The sequence below is a fragment of the Mustela nigripes genome, chromosome 6 (genome assembly GCF_022355385.1).
Source record: "Mustela nigripes isolate SB6536 chromosome 6, MUSNIG.SB6536, whole genome shotgun sequence".
Taxonomy (NCBI): Eukaryota; Metazoa; Chordata; class Mammalia; order Carnivora; family Mustelidae; genus Mustela; species Mustela nigripes.
Genome location: NC_081562.1, coordinates 140,241,539 through 140,264,212, shown reverse-complemented (window position 1 = coordinate 140,264,212; position 22,674 = coordinate 140,241,539). Strand labels below are relative to the sequence as shown.

General features: G+C 40.5%; 1 protein-coding gene across 4 annotated transcripts in view; it reads left to right on the top strand.

The window, feature by feature from the left end:
* NRP1 (neuropilin 1) overlaps positions 1-22,674 on the top strand; it is a 136,043-nt gene that overhangs the window by 60,759 nt on the left and 52,610 nt on the right. For all 4 annotated transcript variants that reach the window (XM_059404376.1, XM_059404375.1, XM_059404374.1 and 1 more), the window contains exons 4-6: positions 260-487; positions 6,466-6,621; positions 8,393-8,559. In XM_059404376.1, the coding sequence (XP_059260359.1) occupies positions 260-487; positions 6,466-6,621; positions 8,393-8,559 (551 nt within the window). The remainder of the gene's footprint in view (positions 1-259; positions 488-6,465; positions 6,622-8,392; positions 8,560-22,674) is intronic.

Sequence of the window (22,674 nt, the reverse complement as noted above, 5' to 3'; positions counted from 1 at the left end):
TTTGTCATTTTTTTCTCTGCAACAGCAGAAGTTTTTAAATTGCTTCACACAAATGGAAAACTAAGGGGAACGCAATAAATCTGAACTTGACTTTCCATACTTATCGCTCCTATGAAAAGGCTGAGTAATGAATGATTAGGACAGTGATTGTAATGGTGAGCTTTTATTAGAAATATATGTTGCCTTTGTTCAGGTTATTTCTTGGTGAAGTCGTGTGAGTGGGATTTTTACTTTGCTCCTTCTTTTCTTTTACTCCCAGGTCCTGAGTGTTCCCAGAATTACACAGCATCTAGTGGAGTGATAAAGTCCCCCGGATTCCCTGAAAAATATCCCAACGGCCTTGAATGCACTTATATTATCTTTGCACCAAAGATGTCAGAGATTATCCTGGAATTTGAAAGCTTTGACCTGGAGCTCGACTCAAATCCTCCCGGGGGGATGTTCTGTCGCTATGACCGGCTAGAAATCTGGGATGGATTCCCTGATGGTAAGAAGGGCAGGAAGCATCCCAAAAAGGGAAGAACCTGGGGGAAGGGCCCTCGGATACTTTTACAAGTGTCATGATGCATGCAACATTTTTTTAAAAAAATAGCTCAAAAGGAGGAGGAAAAACAAACCAAATGGTAAGTCTCTTTATGCAAAGCAACAATGAAACATTTCAGTTCAAAAGACTGTAATTATCTTGTTCAGTTTCTTTATTTTATAGACAAGGAAACTGAGGATGAAAGATTATACATGGTCTTATGGACTCTTTTTTTTGTGTGTGATAGAATTGGGACCAACACATGGTTTTCCTGACTAAAGTATTTTGCTCCTTTCATTGACCTGCCTACTGGTCATTAATTCATAGACCCTAAGAGAGCAATTAAGTCAAACCATTCACTTTACAAATGCGGAGATTAAGGACCAGAGAGGTTAAGTACTTGATACAATTTTAAGGATGAAATGTGCATCTATTATGCAGTTACCAAAAATTTAGAAACTTAGAAAAGGAATGAGAATGTTTGGACATTCCTAATCTGGGGGCAGAGGCGAGGCATTGCTAATTTAGAGAGATTCCTTGTCTGCTCTGAGGCAATTTTTATCTTTGGCAATTTGAATCACCTCAAAACATCCTCTATCTACACTGAACTTATCATCTAAATTTGTCCTACATTTAAAAAATATTGACTGAACACCTACCATGTACCAAGCCCTGGTCTGGCCACTTGCTAAATATAACAGTCAAAGATGGCTGCCCTCTCTAAACTTCAGTCCTGCCAGGGAGAATGAGACAATAAACCATACACATTCTAGATGAATGACTTATGTGGTTAGAATGTCAAAAGGTGAGAAGTTCTATAAACAACAACAACAAAAAAAAATGGGAAGAAAGAAAAAGAAGAGGAGAGCAAAAGCATGAAAAGAGCTAGGGTTAGGAAGAGGGATGTGTATGTTGAAATTTTAAGTAAGGTGGTCAGGGTCAGTCTTAATACAAAAATGACATTTTAGCAAAGATTTGAAGGAGGGGGTGGGTAGCCATGTGAATAGCTAAATGAAAGTTTTCCATGTCAATCCTTGTGAATTAGGAGGTGAATGGCAAAAATACACACCCAAATCCTGAACAGAGGGAGATAATATCAAATAATTTGTTGCAGCTGCATTGCTTGTCTTGTGTTTAGTCTGGTTTAATATTGAGATTTCTCTAGAGAACACACTCCACACAGATCAGAAAGGGCAGGCTGGAAGTTCTTACAAGTCATGCAGTTAGAGATATATAACCATCTATAAAATAAAGCCAGATATTATGATCAGGCAGGAGAAAGGAATATTTAAATAAATATTAAATTGTAAATGAAGGGCAAGTATCACATGAAACAGATTGCCTTTGCCTTTGAAATGACATTAAAATTATCAGTGTAATTCAATGTAGCTGTGTTCCTCAGCAGTAAACAGCAATGGAGATAAACTGGGTTTAGGGGAAGCTTATATTGTCATTGGGGTAAATGGGTGAGCTATCATTGGTTTAGTTTTTTCTTTGGTCTATTACTATATAAATAGGGTTATGATGATCTTATCGAAACTCCTTCATTAAGTAATGAGATTTGCCCAAACAGAGTGCTGATTGATTTCCAAGTAGTCAATCTGATAATTAGGAAAACAATATCATAATAGTATTGTAATAATAGTTGGAACATTTAATAATGGGTTTATTTGTTCACAACCCAAATTTGCAGCCTTCCTTTCCAGAACTTACATTTAAATTGACATCTGAAAAGGAGGTCCAATCAACCAACTATTTTAGAATACTTTCAGAAAGAAGCACATTGTTATTAGTGTCAAGGGTTTCTCAAAGTAGTAATTTTCTGGCTCTAGAAAATCACTGAGTTGAAGCGAGGAACAATTAACAATAAGAATTATCAGCCCTGTAATTCACTCATGTTTGAAACTATGGTGCACTTGACTTATTCCCAGAGAAAACTGGCCTTGGAATGTGAAAACTGTGTATATTTGTTAAAAGTTAACCGGCTTCGTCCAGCCTACTCTAGAGTAACAGCTCTCTCCTTTTTAGGCAAAATGGCAGACGGTCCCTCCTGGGCTCCTCAGTGGCACTAGAGACATTTTTGTCATACTAGTTCAACACAGACAGTTCCTTGCCAGCAAAATTGCTTTTACTCTTTGATTCCCCTTCTAAAAACAACAACCAGGAGGTGCTGAAGGCTGTAAACCATCCCGTGATTTTAGGTTGCATTTTATCATACACAATGCATGAGAGGACTAAGTCATTGAAAGCTACCCATTGCTTTAGACTGACTTTGAAGAAAAGTGATTTACTCCAGAACTCAGAATCCGAGACACACATGGGGTGAATCACACATCCTCACGGACTGGTCTTGGAAGCTCCACGGACTCACAGGTAGAGACTCTGAAGTGACTGATGGAAGTTTGCATATGGTTTGTGAGCCGGGAGCTGAGTGTGCGCCCCTGGCGGGTGTCACAAGTGTTTGTGCTGAATCATGGAGCCCAGCGTGAATGCTTAGCTCTCATGGCATGAACACACTTGAAGTCTGCTCTCGTCTAGGCTGGCCAAGGAACCAGAAATGCAGTTGTTACCCACATTCCAAAAGTTATCAACTAACTGTTTGAGGAATAGGTTGCATGAAAACTAGATTGAGCTCTGTTTGGTTTTTATTGACTTACTCTTAATATTAAAATTAACCTTCGGAGGTAGAAATAGAAAATAAAAATGATATAAGCATAAAATAGACACATTCCAAGATATAAATGACACAAAGGTGCAGATTCCCCCCCCCCCCGGGGAAGAGTTGCAAAGTCCCAATATCCTCCAATAAAAAGTTTACTATTGTAGAAGAGTACATGGTCTCTTTTATACCCTTATACCTTTTTGAAAACATTCCCTTTTTTGTTTGGTTATTTGTAATGCCTCATTTTAAAATGAGGAGATTGGTGCCCTTTTTTCCCACATAGAAAGGAGGCAGAAAGCCAAGCTGTCTGATTCTAAGGTGGGTTATAATTCCTGGAGAGATGAATGGAAAAATACAGAGAACTGGGTACTGCCATTCAGGGTTGCTGGTGTATCTTTTAAACAACACAAACCCCATATTGCCTTCACACTTGGAAAGATATGATCCCTGCGGACCTACTGTCCCCACAAGAGATTGCTTGGCACATGTTGCAGGCTTAAATTCTTCAATAATGCAATTTTTGAGTTCTACTGCTGTCTTTGTGACAGTTTCCATTCATCTCCTTGGCCTTTGGGTCTACGATAACGGAAGTAGGAAATCCAATAGCTGTGTCCATGTAAATACACAAATGAGCACACTCAGGAGATGGATAAGAATCCTGCGTGCACTCCTGCTCAGATCAATATTGCATTAGCTTGCTGTGCTAAGGTCTTGCTGTTGTTCAGGAAAATTCAATACTTCTTTGTCTTATGGTCGCAAAAGCCCTTTCACTCTCGTATCTCGAGGGCTCCTAAAGAGAGTTGCGCACTGCTGTCCGGGGGCAATGTTCTGAAGGACAGAAGGCAGATTTACCCAGCAAGTCTTCAACATTATAAACCAGTGAGTCATGGAGACTCTAAATTATGAGTCTGCATTAGACAAGTTCTCTTCTGTTTGCTCTTTCAAAGAGATTCCCCCTCCCCACCACTTCCCTGGAGGAATGGGGTAGTAGTGGAGGGCGAGAATCTGCAGCTTAAGGAGGGGGGCAAGTGCAGCTCTCCTTGTGCACTTGTATTCTTGGAGGAGTCAGTGGCTGTGGGGATCAGAGAATGGCTCCAAGGACTCAGGCTGCAAAAGTTTGCCCACAAATTAAAGAAATAGAAAGTTACGAAGCCACGATAATGGAATTTAAACGAGGAAAAAGAGTGAGATCATATGAATGGACTCTAGGCTTCTCATTAAGATTGCACATCAGAAATGGGATTCCTTTTGTGGAAAGGGAAGACCCGAGTTCATGGCGCTAGCATGATGTTCTCGTGCATGTGTCATGGGCAACTTTTGCGTTCCAAAGGGAAGGAAAAAAAGTGTTGGATTCATTCAGGTTGAAGAAAATCTGGCCAACAACTAACACATGTAGAAGCTGAGGCTCAGACTGAAACTGAAGAGAAACAAAACAGTTTCCTCTCCTGAGATGCTTTCTTCTGTCCACTGGGAAGTCTGATATGACAACATTTTCTTCCCATGATGCAGAGCCACTGCTCGTGACCACGTGGCACCTTGTAGAAAACCGGTATTGATGCCCCTAATGGGCTCTGTCCTTGTTTTCTTCATGACAAAGCAGTCTATACACACACACACACACACACAGTGTTTGGTTGCTGGAGAGGGAGGGGTTACTGTAGGGAAAACTCTTTGAATTCAATCAAATCAATTACTGTGAAAGATATTCAACATAACCAATTTGCACTAACTCCAACGTGGAAACACTTTGGTTGGGTTTTTGGTGTTTTGATTTTTATTTTGTTTTGTTTTTAAGTGGGTTGGCCAAGAGCTGGAAACCTGTTAGCCAAGGATCTGAGTACCCTAAAAAGCAGGGTGTTCAGACAAGCCAGCTGCCTACCAGGAGCTCAGAGGGTCCATGTGGCTCCCGGGAGATCAGCTCTTCTGAGGCTCACTTTTTCAATCACATTTGAAGCCTCTCCTAGTCCCCCATCAACTGCCTTCTGCATCCAAGTTACACACATGGGCCTTGGTACACTGTGTCCCTGCCGGAGGCCCCGCCCTCCAGAGAGGGGACCACTCACTGTGCTTCCTTGGACAAAGCAATAACTCTTAGTTGAAATGCAGAGAACCATGGATTTCTTGGAGGGGAAAATGGTCCACACCAGATTGTCCTTCTAAGCCCAAACCATCTGGTATGTTTTTACCATATGTGCAATTAAAAAAAAAAAAAAAAAAAGTCTAGGAAAAAGAGATTTTTTTTTTTCTTTTTTGCCTTACTGTTGATCTGGACAGGGAACTGGAAAGATTCTCTAAGCCCAGAGGGCTTGTGCACTGTCTGTAAGGTTAACTTACAATTACTAATTACCAAGGTTTATCTAACAGCTCTTCAGTAAAGGGGTGGCCGATCTAAGCCAAACAGCAGTGTGACTTATCAAAATTAATCAGTTCCCAATCTTTCACTGCCTTGGGTCCTTCCTCTTTTTCCCCAGCATGCATAGTCAAATGGCTGCATTGGGTCATCTTTTGGCCACTGGACACAAATGCAATGCAGTCACTTCTCCTGTGTTTGGCAAAGAAAAAATTGGAAGAAAAGTCAGATGCATTTTCTTTTCATTTGGTTTACAACTTATTGTTATGTATAAATTATTAGAATCCGTAGCTTCTATTTTTTTTTAATTGTTACAGTTATTAGTTGGCCCGTAGATAGATCTCTGAGTAGGACGTGGTACATCGTCCTTCTTCCGAGTCTGTGATGCTCCTCGTATAAGGCTGCAGGACTAAAAGATGCAATGAGGAAGGACATCGGGACTATTCAGTGCTGGATCAGATTCCTGGTACTGGTCTAGTTCCATGCAGGACCAGTTCCCAGCATCTCCTCCTGCGGTGGGAGAAGTGAGTAAGGCAACTTCAGGAATCTTCATTGATCATAGCCTACCAGGCATCTTGGCCCTGGGCAGTGTGTGCAGTTTGCTCCTGGAGGTGAATGTCAAGGTGCCTCTTGACAGCCCAAACCTCATTCTTTGCTGTTGAGCAAGCATTTCGATTCTGTTTCTGAAAACAGTCCTGCTCAATGGGGAATGTAGCTACATTTGTGACTGCCCTTCTGAGCACACTTTAAAATCCTCTCCACAAACCTGATCCAATATGTTCACTGCAAAACAATTAACCAGGGAAGACTTGCTTTGGGTAAGAAGACACTTCTGGGTTCTGCGGGGACCCATGCTTACAAAACGGTTATTCTTGCGTCTGCTGTGGAACAAAAGCTATTTTAATGTTCTCTGCATTTCTCCCTTTCTAGTTGGCCCACACATCGGGCGTTACTGTGGACAGAAGACCCCAGGTCGGATCCGTTCCTCATCAGGCATTCTCTCCATGGTTTTTTATACCGACAGCGCGATCGCAAAAGAAGGCTTCTCAGCAAACTACAGTGTCTTGCAGAGCAGTGTCTCAGAAGGTCAGTATTTATTCATCTTGCAAAGCACTGTGGGAAACACTCCATATTCTTCCTCCTCACACCCCTTGTGGCCACAGGAAACACTAAAGAAATATTTGGTGAATTGGAGTGCCTAGTATTTGTTTTTCTCTTTTAAATGGTTATGAACATCAATAGGAAGAACTATTTGGTGCGCCTTCTTAAGAAAATCGTGGATGAGAAGGCTGCTTCTAAGCCTCTGAAATCATGGGAGAAAGTAGGAAACTGCAAAACAGTGACCTGAAACAATGAACTAGAGCCAGACCTCTTGTCTGGTACCCTTGAATGTATATCGGGCTGAGAATCATACAGAGACCGGCATCGATCAGAAGTGATAGGAACACATCTGTGGTGGTTTATTGACAGGAAGTCTTACAAGATAGATACTGACACATGATGGTTTGGGTCATGAAGACCCAGAATGGAAGCCATTTTGTTTTTCTTTCTTATATGAATAGAAGTGGATATTCGGGTGAAACAAGCATGTTTCGACTTCTGTTCTAACTTTCCTCAAAAGAAAGAGAAGGTAGTATGTTTCACATCTTATTAAAGTATGCAATTCAGCCAACTCAAATCTTCTTCAAAGCTTACGTGGGGTTCAGCTCTTTCAAGGGCCTAAGGAAAACATCAGAAAAAAACAATGAATGTGTGATTCAACATGTCTAGCTCTCAGGTTGGAAAGTAACCTAGTGAAGAGGACAGAGGATGTTTGGAAACCTGTCCTACAGGCTAGTCTCTTTTTTACCAGGAAAATAAAAATTCCAATTAAATTACAAAATCACATTTGTACTTAATTCGATCAATTAACTTACGCATCTCTGTATCTATAAATATTTTTGTATTACAAATAACAAACCTAACCTTAAAAGCATGAAACTGGTGAAAGAAAACCTTTTAAGCCCTATAACTTGATCTGTTATGACAGAAAATTCAGAAAATGTGAAAGTTTGATTGAGATTTTTCTTGATGGTTGAGAATCTTTCATCTCTAAAACTTTTTTTTCCACCTTATTACTTTAGATTCACATTTCCTAAGGTTGATTATTCATCTCCTTTTATCATATTTCATATCAATGTCATATTTCATTGTTTCACTGAGTATATGAGGCCTAATGGAATACATGATTCATGACTCACAGTCCTCACTGTGAGCATTATTATTTTATGTTGTAAAGCGATGGTCCTCTTTGGGACCATATGATCCTGCAGTTTACTTCTGACGGATACTCCCACGTTTTAATGATATAAACTAGGGGCAGGAGGCATGAGAAAGAAGAGAGTCAAGGAGAGGTGACCCGGGTGTCAAATAAAAGGAATCTGAAAAACAGAGAGTTAAGATCTGCTGTCCACCTAATATGGATTATAACATAGACATAAAGTCTTTTTCATTTTATTAGATATTGAAAGAATTAGTAAAATTTTATTTAAATATAGCTTCTATATTAAACTTTGAACGTAACTAAGAATTCCCATCATTTCCTAATAAATTTCTGATGGTATTTCTGTCAAGCTAGATCCAGTGAGGAAAATAATCACTATGAGATCTTTTTAGCCTTGCTTTTAAAAATTATTACCATTATTACAATTACTGTCACATACCAGTGCTGCATCCCAGTAAGTCCTCACTGTCATCTTCTGTAAGATACTCTGTGAACATCAAAATGACTGTTTTCATCTGCCAAGTTATAAAAAGAAATATGCATCTCAGGTCCCTTTTGTTTTGATGACTTTCGGCCCTTTTTCTTCCCCTTCAGATTTCAAATGTATGGAAGCTCTGGGCATGGAATCGGGGGAGATTCATTCTGACCAAATCACAGCTTCTTCCCAGTATAGCACCAACTGGTCTGCGGAACGCTCCCGCCTCAACTACCCTGAGAACGGGTGGACTCCCGGGGAAGATTCCTACAAAGAGTGGATTCAGGTATGTGGCACGAGACTCAGCACACACAGGGCTGAACATTTAGGTCATCTAGAAAGGTTGTTGACCTAAAGCAGCACCATTCCAAACGCCTTCAAAAGGAAGAGTGTATGCACTCTGCAGAATCACCCCGTCACCACAATCGGGGAGAAGCAGGCCCGGTGGAGGTCCCCGAAGATGCATTTATATTCGCAGATACTTACATACAAGTCTTCAGAGAATTTGAGCACAGATGTCTCACTTCGGTAACAACTAAAAGATCTGATTTTTCCCCACGACTACACATTCTCTATTCATACGCTTCCTCCGTCAACACATTTTTATTTCCTTGATGAAATACATTAGTTCTGGCCGACCTGCATGAAGTAATTGCATCTAAGTATAAGGCTTCTTATTTATTTGTTTGTTCTTAGTAGAAGAAGGAAGAAAGGGGTCGAGGCTTACTTTTCCTACAGGGACACATAATACATGCCCAAGGAAGCAGTCTTTGTGGATTCCGTATATACAGATATGTATGAAATGAACACATCTGTATCCTTATTAGGATGTTGCTTCTGCTGCGCTCCCTTTGCCCTAGCACTCCCTTCCCTGCCCTTGTCTTGCATTCCCCGGGACTTCCGCCCCTGCACCGCGTCTCCCCGGCCCCCCACTCATCCCTGGCACCACTCCTACTGCCTCAGCTTGTCCAGCCTTGATGTCTGGATACTCCCACCCACGGCCTGACGCTCATGTTCTTGACTTTTTCACCCACTGTCAAATGAAACATCCCTATCAGGCTGTGGGGGTTAAACTGTGGGCAAATTATACAGAGTTATTTGCTGAAGGATCCAGGCTTCCTTTTCAGAGTAGGCAAAGCTTGCCTTACCACTCATTGCTGGATATATAAAAATGACTAATTCCCAGAGAGAGTTTCTAAGCAAGAAAAAACCCCACGATGATTAATCCCCTACTTTCTATATCTATGGCTGCTTCAGTCTTTTGAACACAAATACCAGATTTTGTTTTACTTTGAAAAGGTCAATATTAGTTTAACATACACTTAAAGTGAAATGGCCTATTACAGGAGACTGAACTCCTGCTAACCTCTAAATGATAACTCCGAGAAACGTGTCGAGGGTGAGAAAAGATGAGACTTTCACCTGAGGTTTGCTGAATCCAGCTCTAGATTAAGTCAGAAATTAAATGAATTTGCCTATGTCAAAACAGCTCTTGGTAAGTTATTTTTCCACATCCCCAAACTAACAAACAGTTCCATATGATTGACAGACGTGCCTCTAGAGGAAAGCTTGCATTTTGCAATGGTAAGCATCTTTGCATGGTAACGTGGTCCTATTCTTGGTAATGTGGAGAGTGCCAGATAATATAGGGACAGGGGTCTCGCGAGCGTTCTGAAATTGCAGCTGTAGCAATTCTTCTGTGCAGGGCAATTCTGTGTCAGGACAAACATCGAGACAAAATGGGCTCTCAAAAAGCATTTGTCAACAGGACAGGTTTCCCATCATGCTCAGGAATTAGGCAGAAGAAAATAATCTGAACGGCCCAACTCTTTCTACCAAAGCATAGAAAGCAGTGGTTAGGAGAAGCTAGGTAACCCAAACCCCCACAATGAAGTTTAGTTCAAGCTCAAGCTTCTTGCCTTCTTCATCTCCCGTCGGCTGGGGGTCTGCTCCACATCTCACCCCAGGACCCGGACAGAGAGAGTGGCAGTCATCTCAAAGGTTGCTTGTCACCAAGCAGAGGGAAAAACAGCACGGCCGTAGCGCTAGCTCTTAAGTTCCCCTCGAAGAACACTTCCACCACTTTCATTGCCAAAGCACGTCCCCCGGCCACACTTAGCTGCTGAAGGGCAGCACTTTAGGGCATGCTGGAGGAAGCAGTGCTAGAAATTTGGTGAACAGTCTGAATGACAATTGTGCTATTCATAGAATAGTTGCCGTTTATTAAGTGTTTACTATGGGACCCGACTTCAGCTGAGTACTTGACGTATTTGCTTTTAATCCTCCCAGCAATCCCTGGAAGGAGGTGCAATTATCCTCATTTTAAAAAATGAGGACACTGAGGTTCAGAGAGATTAGTAAATGCCCAAGGTCAGAGTGAATGACCAGACTTGGAAGCAGGGTCTGTCAGACTCCCAATGCCTGCTTCTTTAGGCTTCGGTCTGCTCTGTCTTTATCATTCGTATAAAAGGTGTGTCTTGTGACACGACTCCCTTTATGCTTTTCCTTGGGAGAAGACACACCGAGATGAGTTGGGTGCTTACTATTTCTAAACCTAGAATTCAATGCCTTTATGCCTCTCCATCCCTATGGAAGATGAATGTCAGAGAAGCTTAGTATCAGTGCACCTTGAGGTAAAATTATCTTTTGTTCCTTCTGGAGCTCAGCAGGCTCATTTCCATGCTTGTTGTGTCTGCGTACATGGTAGGGGATCTTATCATTCACCCATCACCTAATTATGAATAATTTCATATGTTTTTAGCTTTTCTGAAACTCCTTGGAAGGGGTTGGCTTGTTGTTTTCTCTGGGTAGATGTTTTAAATTAACCAACAAGTAAAGCATAATTGAGGCAGAGGGCGGGAAGCTCTTACCTCTACTCACAGGAACGTTAACGCACATACATTCCCATTGATATGCACATCAGTATGCCCAGGGTATTTGTTTCCTTTTTCCACTTTTTCACATTTTTGCATGAAATATACCCCCACAAAACATGTTGCTGTAGCAACAAGGACAAACACTTGCATGTGTTAAGTTAATAAGGCAGTACTGGAAGCTGACTTTCCTTCAAGACAGGAACAGTCTTTGGTTGCCATTGTTTTCTCTAGGAAATTACTGAGTGACATAAGAAAACAATGCGTCGTTAACCATGGGTATGAGCGTCCACCTTTGGGGCTTCCTGTGAGATCTGTTGTCTGCCAGAAAGCTAAAAACAAGTCAAGAAGCAATTTAGTGGGAAGGGGCGTAAGGGAAGTCCCGCTCGGAGCTTTATGGTCATATCCTGCTTGAAAGGCCACTTCATATCCTGAGCAGCTAAAACCTCTTAATTGTCCACGGCAGAGTTAATCACACTGTGAAATTTGCCCATGGTTTTCAGGGTATCCCATTCTGTCATGTTCTTCGAGCTGCTTATCTTATTGTTAATTTCATCTTTTTCTCCCTTTGGTTTCTGGTTAAACAATCAAGGATTCATAGTAGAGACCCAGGATATCAGTGGGGCTCTAACAAGTCTTCATTTTCGAACACCTCCTTTAGAGCCCAAGCCATTAACCTCCTTGAAGCCGAGTTTCCTTCCCTGTAAAAATAAAGGCTTCTCCATTCAAGCTCTAGCAGTTCATGATACTGTGAATCTCGGAGAAATGCAATCTCTGTTTTCTTCCCCTCCCTGCATACTAAGTGCATAGTGTACTGTCTGTCCAGGGAGCATGTTCTCATGGATCCTAAGTGTAGCCATTCACACACAAAACAGAATTTAATTCGTTAATTATTTCAATGTTTTATTAATGATAGTGTTCACCACACTGTAAACAGATTTATCCTTCTCGCTTTAATTAAAGCTCCTGGGAGCGCTTTCCTCAAAACAACTGTGACTTTTCCCTGATTAAAATGCCAGGAGACAAGGGGGGGGGGTGGGAAATGCAAGAGATATAATGCCTGGATGGGATATGAACTTTGTTGATCCAAAGACATAAAAATGGCGCTAGGGACTAATCGATTACCACACCCCCCTACACTGACTTTGGAAATAGAATTACTTGATAAACCAACTCAGGCTGGAACTGCACTCTTGTCCAAATTTGGGGGCATTGTCTTTTGTGAGAAAATTTTGGGTACTAGATTATTTATGTTCTCACTTATTCCAGAGAAGCAGAAAGCGAAAGCCATTGGCTCCTAAACCCTATCCTGTTCAGTTTGGTAAGACAGCGCTCATGGAGTAATCACACGGGAGAAGGAAGCCTCAGGAAGACACTTTGCAGCTCTAAGAATACATCAGCAAGCCCCCGGAGCAAAAGTTGCCCTCTCTTTCCAATGCATTTCCTAGCACAGATGTTCATTCTGAGGTATGAGGAGGAGGAATGTTCCAGAAGAGAGGAGGTAGTGCTCACTTCATAAGGAAGCTTGTTTCTGTGTTTTCCTTTTGCCTTATGTGTATATCTCTTGGATAATATTCCACAGTTTCTAAAGGAAGGAACTCTTAAAGCAGGCATGAGCAGCAAAAGGCCTTAGTGTGGAAAGGAGATAGAACTGAGTCAGAACACGCCCATAACAGCTCACGCACATTCCGTCATGGTCACTCACTGGCAACCGCAGCATCAAAGACAGTAGGTGCCCTTGATCACGTTCAATATGAGAAACTGGTCAAATCCAGGAGGCCTTTAGGTGTCTTTGTGGATTTTAAAATTCATTGTACGACGTGTTCTAACAACAAAACATGCTTCTAAAGCACATTTCCTTTCCTAAAGCACCTTTTTGGACACATCCCATTTTCGTCTTCAAATGTACATTAAGTAGACCAAAGAGTCACATCCCCATCTTCATGTGAGAGAAGCGAGGCTCAGAGAAGTTCAATAATTCATGAGTCCCAACGTGGGGACAAGATGCGGCTTGTGGGAAAGCTCAGGCTTACACAGTGGAAGTGGACTTCCTTCCTCAGACTTGAGAACAGAGTCATTGGGCACAGAGAGATCTGGAAGGCAGACAGCAGCTGAATCACCACTTGTGGTCAGGCCTGACACAGGGCCAGCGTGCAGCTGGCCTTTGTGTAGCTCTCTGGTCATTCGAATTCTGAGTCTTTTTACCTTACGCTGCCTCAAATGAGGTAAGAGGGGCAATTCTCCCACTCCCCTTCTCCAGAGAAAAACTACAGAGCCTTTGAAGTTGTGGGGCCTTCAGGTTCCAGAGGAGACTGTCACTCAAGTAACCGGGTTCCTAGAACCCCCAGCCCCAGGAGCTTTCCTCTGTGCAAGGAGGCTCACTGTCCGAGACGCTCCCAATACCCCTCCAAGGCTGTGAGCTGTGTCTCCCAGTAACTTCCAGAGTGGCTCCGTCATTACTCAAAAATGGAATTAACAGTTACAGCTTACTGAGACCAGAGACAAAAATTAATTTAATGGCATGGGCTTTATTTCAGGAGCTAAGGAGGGGCCAGCTGGATGCCCTGTAAGTAACAAATGGAATAAAATAACTCATGAATTCTTGAAAATATTCCCCCTGACATGTGGAATTATTACACATTTTTAGCAAATCTTAGGTTGGAGAAGTGCTCATTCAATGAGAAGAATTCGTTATTTGGAACCCTAGTTTTTAATCTTTAAAGTTAGTTGTCTTCCAAAATTAAAAGTAGAAACTGGAGTCGTTTATCTTAAAGCTTTAGAATGTCATTTATTTTAACAAGTTCCATATATAATTTTCTTTCCTTTCAAACTTTCTGGAAACATCTTTTGTTCTCATAATAATGTGTTGGCTTTGGAACAGGTATCCCCAATGAAACAGTTTTTGATTTTTCATTCAATTGCGAGTTTTTAGCACGTTTATTATCTGTAACATTGTATTCAAAATTGGTTCCATGTGCTAAATTGACTAATCCAGAACATATATTAAGCCAGGTTATCCTGATTGTAAACTTGCTGCTTATAAACCAGACACTTTAGAGGGTGTATTATCTCATTCAGATCATTAGTAAATTGCTGAAATTGCAATAAAATGATCCTTTATAAGTGTGTAACTCGAGAACCGGCAAAAATAGCTTACTGGGTTACCCAAATGTGGAAATGTAATGTTGGCAAATTTAGGGAAAATACAGCTGTTCAACTGAACGTTGATTCCCCAGGTGTGCTCTGTGTGTGTGTGTGTGTGTGTGTGTGTGTGTGTGTGTATTGCAACTAATATTAATATGCTATTTTAGCTAAAACATTGATCTGGAAGAGAGACAATTTGCTTTTTTAAAAATCCACCAGGTAAGCCTTTGGTTGTCTTAGCGGATTCTGCAGTGACCTCTACTTCCTGCATAAAACGAATGCTTCACGTCCTATCCTTAGTGCATCGTAGGTCTGTTTTCGGTGACTAGGTTCCACCCAGGAAGTCCCTGTTCCAAAAATTCTCTCTCGAGGAACTTTTCCTAATGCTTTCTCTGGTACCTTGTTTTCTCGTGGTATAGAAAGTCATTTGAAGGAAATACATATAGGAAATGCATATAGGGATAGATGAAATTCAAAGTTTTTTGCTGCTTTAAAGGTGGGTATGATTTAGGGAATATAGATAAGCATATGACATAATTATGTAGATATTTTTAACTGATTGTTTTGTCATTTAGAAAATACCAGGACGATTTTAACCATTTCGATTAAGTCAACTACTTACTTCAGTTTTAAAAATCAGTCAGATGATTTTACTAATTAGTATTTCTTATCCACACACCTAAAAGAAAATGTATGACATTTAAAGAAACCTCTTCGATTTTTATGATGAAACATCGCTGGAAAGACAATATTGAAAGAACCACACCTGTTCAGCTAGAATTACACTTAAAATAGATTAATTTGCATACCATACACATTCCATTTTGCTTACCATTTTGGTTCCTTATTATTTTATGCTAGTGTTTATTTGGAACCAAAATTCATAGTTATATTCTTGAGAAGAACTGTTTTCTTCCCAGGATAGCTCAACTTTAAGCATAAGACTAAAAGCAGAGGCAAACGTCATCTTGTCTGAATTCCTTATACTGCATAGGTCCAGAGGTTAAGCGATTGGCAAGACCACGGAGCAAGTTAATGATAGAACCTGGACTAGAATCCTAATAGCCTTGCTGTCACTGCTTTGTTGCAGCTCGGGTGTACTAATATGCAAAAATGGATTTGGTTCCCTCTTGAAGATGGTATCCTGATGACTATTTATATACCTGCTCAGTTACTGATTGGTAAATGATGTCTATCAACTTGAACAGTCACTGCAGAAGCTTTAACTTAAACCAATGACTGGATTGTGTCTAGAGCAGGGTTCCTTGGCCTGGACAATACTGACATTTTAGAGTAGATATTCTTCAAGATAAGGCTATCTTGGGGGTTACAGGATTTTTAGCAGGATGCCTGACTCAATAGAAGTCAGTAACACACACACACACACACACACACACACACACACACACCTCTCTCGATTTTGATGACCAAAAATATCTCCAGGCATTGTCAAATATCCTAAGGGAGGGGAAAAATCATCCTTGGTTGAAAGCCACTGATGTAGAAGACACCGTAAGTCCTAATCAAGTCATTTTTTAAATAATAAGGTTGATCACTATTTTGAAAGAAAAAGTAAACTGGTTGCTTGGCTGTTTTTTGTCACTTTTCAACCTCTTTTCATAGATATCATTTGAACAGAATTATAGTTCTTTTGTTTTCCAAAAATATTAATGCATCTGTTTACCTTATGCAGGAAAATAGCATCATAAACCTCCTTGCTTATTTATCTTGAGCTTCACTATTTTTAGCTTTTAAAAGTGAACTGTTTTTAGCTAAATATATACAGATGCGATTTTAAAATACCACAGCCTGGGCTTCCAAATGTACTGATAAGGATTGGATTAAAGAAAGGAAACACAAGGATAAAAATCACAAGTCATCATTAACAAGATTTAGGAAAAATAAGACTGAAATGAGTTCCTCCACACCTGGATGTCGTGTGTCACTGACCTCTGTGGACAAATTTTAATTTTTTTGCAGTATGTAAATCAAATGTGTGTGTGTGTGTGTGTGTGTGTGTGTTTTCACTTCCAAGGTAAAGGAGAGTAAGGAAGTGTGTTTGAAAAGCTTGTCTATTGCTTATTACCTTATCTTTTCATGGGAAAAATACTATTAAGTTTCCAGTTTTGTAACCTAAACAACAACACATTAAGAGCTATCAATTACCCACCAGTTTCATATCTGTGGACCAATAAGAAGGCAACGTTGATGGTTTCACATCTGTTTTGGGTGAAAGGCTGTTCCTGTCTGTGGTATTTAAAATTTAAAGAACTTCTGTTATTATACAATTGGGAATCCTCAGGGAGTAAAATGTTAATGAAATCCATAACATGCCCAGATTTTATGATAGCAGTTTTAAGAAATTCCTTTGGTGGGGTTTGTTGATTTCTGTCCCAGTGGTAATAATTGTACCTTTTACAGAGTGCATTAATGTTCACGTTTAGGAGCAATGCCTACGCTTAGGCAGTGTGTAATGTAACACACGAACTCCTAAGCTTTAAATAACTTTCATATCGTAATTTGAAAGCCCCAGAGCGAAAAATGCATGTTCTTCAGAACTGGCACAACCCACAGTTTAAAACTTGTCCGGCATGTTTGAAGCAACCTCCCGCAAAGGTGAAAAGGTACAGCCTGGAAATTCCAAAGCCGGGATGGGGATGGGTCTCCCATGCCCTCATGAAGTTCTCATTTAATGCACCATTTGAAAGCTCCACATCAAAATGGCAATTTTGATACACATCGAAATGACAATAAGGGATGTTGACCGGCAATAGGGACAGAAACCCATACTTTTTTCCTTTCTCCACTCCCACCCCACCCCCAGCTTTCAAATATCATTCAATTCTATGTTCAGATAAAGAGGAAAGTAGATTAAATAAAAAATGCTCCCTACATCCCAACAGTAATAAAATGCATTATGCTTTTATATTTCCAGCTATTGAACAGATTAAGCAATTGAGATTAATCACACATGTTACGACTCAGAATAATCATATACATACTTGGCAAGTGATGTGAAGGTTTGTTTTGGTTGTTTTTGTGGGGTTTTTGTTTTTTTGTTTTAGGGATTTTTTTTTTAATTTTGTTAAGTTTTTATTTATTTTTTTAAATTTCTTTTTAGCGTCCCAGAATTCATTGTTTATGTACCGCACCCAGTGCTCCATGCGATACGTGCCCTCCATAATACCCACCACCGGGCTCACCCAACCTCCCACCCCCTCGCCCCTCCGAAACCCTCAGATTGTTTTTCAGAGTCCATAGTCTCTCATGTTTCGTCTCCCCCTCCAATTTCTGTTTTGGGTGTTTGTTTGTTTGTTTGTTTTAACTCTCTGCCATAAGGGGTTACAAAGGCCATTTATGACCCTCTTCTATTTGCCTTTCTTCAGAAGGATGAAGTGTTAATTTTACCAAAGATTTATTTTCTTACAATTCTAATGCTTCAGATTTCTACCTACATTTTCTCGATTTTAGGTGAAAAATAGATAAGCCCCTTTATTCTTTCAGCAAGCCTGAGAAGGGCTATAGATAAAATTCTTCAGGTGATGGGTGATTGGACCAGACAGCTTCTGATGTCTTTTCAAGCATTTAAGATTCTGTGATTGTATTAAAACTAAATGTACTTTATCAGCTGGTGCCCTGGGCTTGCCTAAATGAGAGCATAAATATAGGAAGCATAACGGGAATTCATTTTAAATACTACTGATGATCGTGGGAGGCAGCACAAAGCAAAAATTTACTTTTGATTAAAAAGATTTACTCTCCTTAGATCAAGTAATTGTTTAGGATGGCCTCGCCATGAAGCTTCTCTGAGGATTTCACACAGAAAGTCCACTCGTGGGTCCTGTTTTCCTCAGTTCTTTGGTACCAGCTTGCAGGGGTGCAGAGACCACTGGGAGTATAAGATGAAGCCCAGAGAATTCTTTCGTGTCTCTTCAGTCTTTGAAGAGCTCTCGGTAAGGTGTAGGCTCACCGGCCATGACAGATTGTTCACACCTTCAAGTCCTGCCAATACCCAGTCTTTCTTTCCTTAAGGAGACTGAAGACCACATGCAATTCTAAGGCTGTGATAGGTCATAGTAGCCCAAAAAAGTGAAAAAGAGAAGCAGCCCTGGGATCCTGGATGAAGCTGTAGGATGAAGGACATTATAACCGTCTTACGCCTCTCAGACTTAATGTATTTACTCTGGGCTAAAGCTGATGCTACTGGATCCATTTCCGAAGTGAGAAAGACCGGGACCCAGGTAGACACCCAACCTTATGGCCATAGGTACAAGAAATCAGACAGAGCCTTCCGTTTGAGAATCTGGAAATGAAACATAAAATTTGCAGTTGGGAAGTACTCATGATAATAGAAAGATGCAAGAACATCATGAAACGTGAAATACTGAAGAAAATAGTTTTGATATTTTAGGAGGTACACCAAGCTCATGTGGAGAAGGGAAAATATTTTCTTAAGTTCCCAATCTTTAAAAATGAAGATAAAGCATGCAGGATTTTCCTGGCCTAATAATTTAAATCTTTTAAAAAACCCAGACTGCTCTCAGTCAGCAGCATTCTACCGCACACATATCACACTATTTCTGTAGTTTGGATGTACGTTTCCAAATATTGCATTCATTTATAAGGATGTTGTTATTTATTCAGAAATCTCCAGTGCCAAGATGGCAGAAATTCATTTATTTAACAATTCGATTTCCATGTAAAGAAAAACCAGTCAATACATTTGTGCATTTAACATTATACTTCCTCTCCAACAACCACGAGGAAATAAATGAATCTCATTTATTGCGACAAATATGGAAGGCATCTTATATGATCTCCATCTACACATTCCTGTGTTCTCTGGGCAGTTAGACAAAAAGGAGAAGGAGGCAGGAATAGGTAATTTGAGGCTTCTATATCTCCTAAAATTCAACTGTGATTATCAACTTCTGTAATATAATAATCCAGCCCCCTTAGTCTAAGAACATGGCTGCTTTCAAGAAGAATTTACATGAGCATGTTTATCTACTTACCTTTCTTTAAAGTGTATAGGTTTATAATATCCTTCTGTGTCATATACAATTCATCTGAATTAAAATCCTTTGTCGAAAGTAATTCAAACAGATTACAAACCAGCTCATTCCATTTCTTTTTAAATACTGGCAATTTTATTAAACCATGCAAAGTGATGTGTTCTTATCCTTAACTTGCATCTAGAAGTGTAGTAACAGGATGTCTGGGTGGCTCAGTCAATTGGACATGGGCCTTTGGCTCAGGTCATGATCCCAGGGTCCTGGGATCGAGTCCTACATCGGGCTCCCTGCTCAGTGGGGTCTACTTCTCTCTCTATGCTTCCTCCCTGCTCATAATCTTGATCTCTCTCTCTCTCTCTCTCTATCTCTCAAATAAATATATAAAATAAAATAAAATATTTAAAAAAATAAACAAAAGTATAGTAACAATGGGATAGGATTCTTACTGTCCTGAAAACCTGCAAGGTTAATATGAAGGGAATGCTTTCTTTGCATTTCCAAATATGTGCCTCAGCTCCCTGTTTTTCTGTCAAGAGGCACTCTCCCACATACCACGCACACACACACACACACAAACAAAACAGTGTACCCATGTTCACCAAGAAAGCATTTCACCTCTTGTCACCTCCGAGGATGTGGCTGAAATAGGTGTACCCAACCACGTGTTAAGAATGGTTCCAGTGGATAAATGCAAGTCACAGCTTCCATTGTGTTAAGGACTTTAGGCGATGCTGGGGGACAAATAACACGATATGCTTAATGTAACATCTGTGCTCATTCTCCTGTGGTTTGAAAGTAGTCGCACAGATGCATTTTTCCCATTGTGTGACCCAGGCTGAAATGCATGAAATTAATATAGATAGATTTTTTTTTTCACACCACATTTGGAAAGCAAAGCAGCATATCTTCAGAGCATAGAATGATGCTGTGCTTTGTCCCTTTCTTCCAAGAGGACCCTGGAAATCCCTAATCATTACATAACATTTCCCCTTTCCTTGTTTTCATTTCCCACCTCCAACACAGAGCTGGTCAGTCCAAAACTGCAGAACAACAGTTGTGAATTGTAATTGCAAACAATTCTCTTAAAGAGTAAAAAAAAAAAAAAAAAATTTAATGCACTATTTCAAGGCTTTTCCTACCCACCTTTTAAATGATCTTCAAAAAAATATCAGTATACACTTCCTGACCGAATGGTCAGCTTGCAACAGGAGTAAATCGTGAAGTTCATTTCATCCGCTCTCAGGAATGACTGGCATCCCTTCGGAGACTGAGTGTTTACACGCATTCTCGGACAGCCAGCTGTACCTAGACAGCCTGTTCTTTGTCTCCGTTCTTGTCTCGGGGGCAGCATTCGTTATAACCTTAGGCGGATGACCGACTTTAATCTCAATAATCCCATCAGCTCCTCACAGGATTGTTAATGCCAAAGAGAGGAGTTTTCTTGGACACCTGCACTTGCAGATTCTCCATTGGCACATGAAATTCTCATTAACGTGACAGGCCCACCTAGATCCCTGAAGAAATACATGGAAAATCGGTGTAAAAGGACGCCGTCAGGGTTTACAGGCCAAGAGGCTATGATTTAGACCATCGCCCCCATCTGCAAGTCTTTAGTTTCCAGAAATTCATCCTTGTGTTTGTTTTGAAACCAAGCTTTTAGGAGGAGGGAGAAAAATTAAAGGCTTGACTTACTGGAAAACTAATAATAAACAAGTCATTTGCTCGTGTTAGAAGAGACAGATGCTGTTTGAGTACAAATGTGTGTTTATCCAGAGGCATTTAGGGATCTCCTCACTAGTACAGATGAAACTTCATGAATAACATGGAACCACAGCTTCTGAAACAGAAGTATACTTTACCTGTGCAGGATGTTTAATATTTTCTGGGTCTTTTAGATTTAAAGTCTCTTTGAACTGCTGATAGATTGGAAAGATGTATGTGTCCATAACCAAAGTCACTGCTCCTAGAAAAATTATCCCACCTCATCTGGGGGAGGACCCAGGTCCAGAATCTCTCCCACGAGGCTTGCTCGTGAAGCAGCTTCTCAGAGACCCTAAGATAGAAATACAAAGATCACAAAAAGCCTGAAATCTGCATTCATTTCCTTAACCACACACAGCTATAATTGCAACATCTTTTTTTTAAAGATTTTGTTTATTTGAGAGAGAGAGAGAATGAGAGTGAAAGAGAGAGCACGAAAGGGGTGAGGGTCAGAGGGAGAAGCAGACTCTCCACTGAGCAGGGAGCCAGATACAGGACTCGATTCCAGGACTCCGGGATCATGACCTGAGCCAGAGGCAGTCGCTTAACCAATTGAGCCACCCAGGTGTCCTATAATTGCAACATCTTATAAAGACCACACGTTAATTAGGTAAAACCATAGAGACCTATAATTAATGTAGTGAAATTTTGATGTCATTCCCTTTTAAAAAACATAGGAAGGGTATAAGAAAAGTCTAAGACACCAGATACATAAACATCCAATGTATAAACATCCTGTGTGCATCACGCTTACATCTAACTTAGCTCCAAAGCAAAAGGTTTGCATGAGGTTGGGAGCACGACTGATACTGTGAAAAAATTTTTCAAGTCCTGCTGTTCTCTGGTGTCCTGTTAAGTCTGGGGTGACTTCTGGGAGGAAGGACACATACGAAGCTACTGAGAGGTCATTTGAGAAATAAGTAAAAAGGAATCCTTCACACAGCATGAGCCGAGCCAGTGAAACTCATTACTCAGCCGACTTCAGTGTCACGTAGTGGACTTTTCGAAGGACTGGGAAGTATATGAGTAGTTGTACTATTTACAGTTATAAACACCAAGATGGAAATAATCACCTTCCTAGCTTACGTGTACAAGTTAGTTGCTCAGACACTAACTTCGACTTTAACGACAGGCAGTTGGCTTTCGTTTGGAAGAAAGGAGTTTCAGGCCTTGCCGGCAAGGCTGGACTGACACAGCGTTGAATTTAAATTCCAACAGAATATTTGAGCATCTGCTAAGGATGAGACACTGTAGATAAGGGCCAGGTGCATTTGAAATGAAAGATTCTGTCCGTCCTTCAAAAGAGTTACAATGTGGGTACCACAGGCAAAACCACACACATGCACACACACAATTACCCAAGTGACTAAGAGAAAAAAAAAATATTAGGGTCACATTCTTATGGTTAATGTGTGTACAAATGCTTCATAATGATCCTCATAATAACTGTGGGTTGCCCACTAAATGGAGTGAGCCTTGGCATTTTTGTTGGCGAGAGGAGAAGACTAAGGCTTGGAGTGGTTAATTAACTCACGTAACGTTGTCCAGGTCACTTTTTAATGTCAAAGCCGCTGAAGTATTTCTGGGGCCTGTGCTTTATGCCCCCAC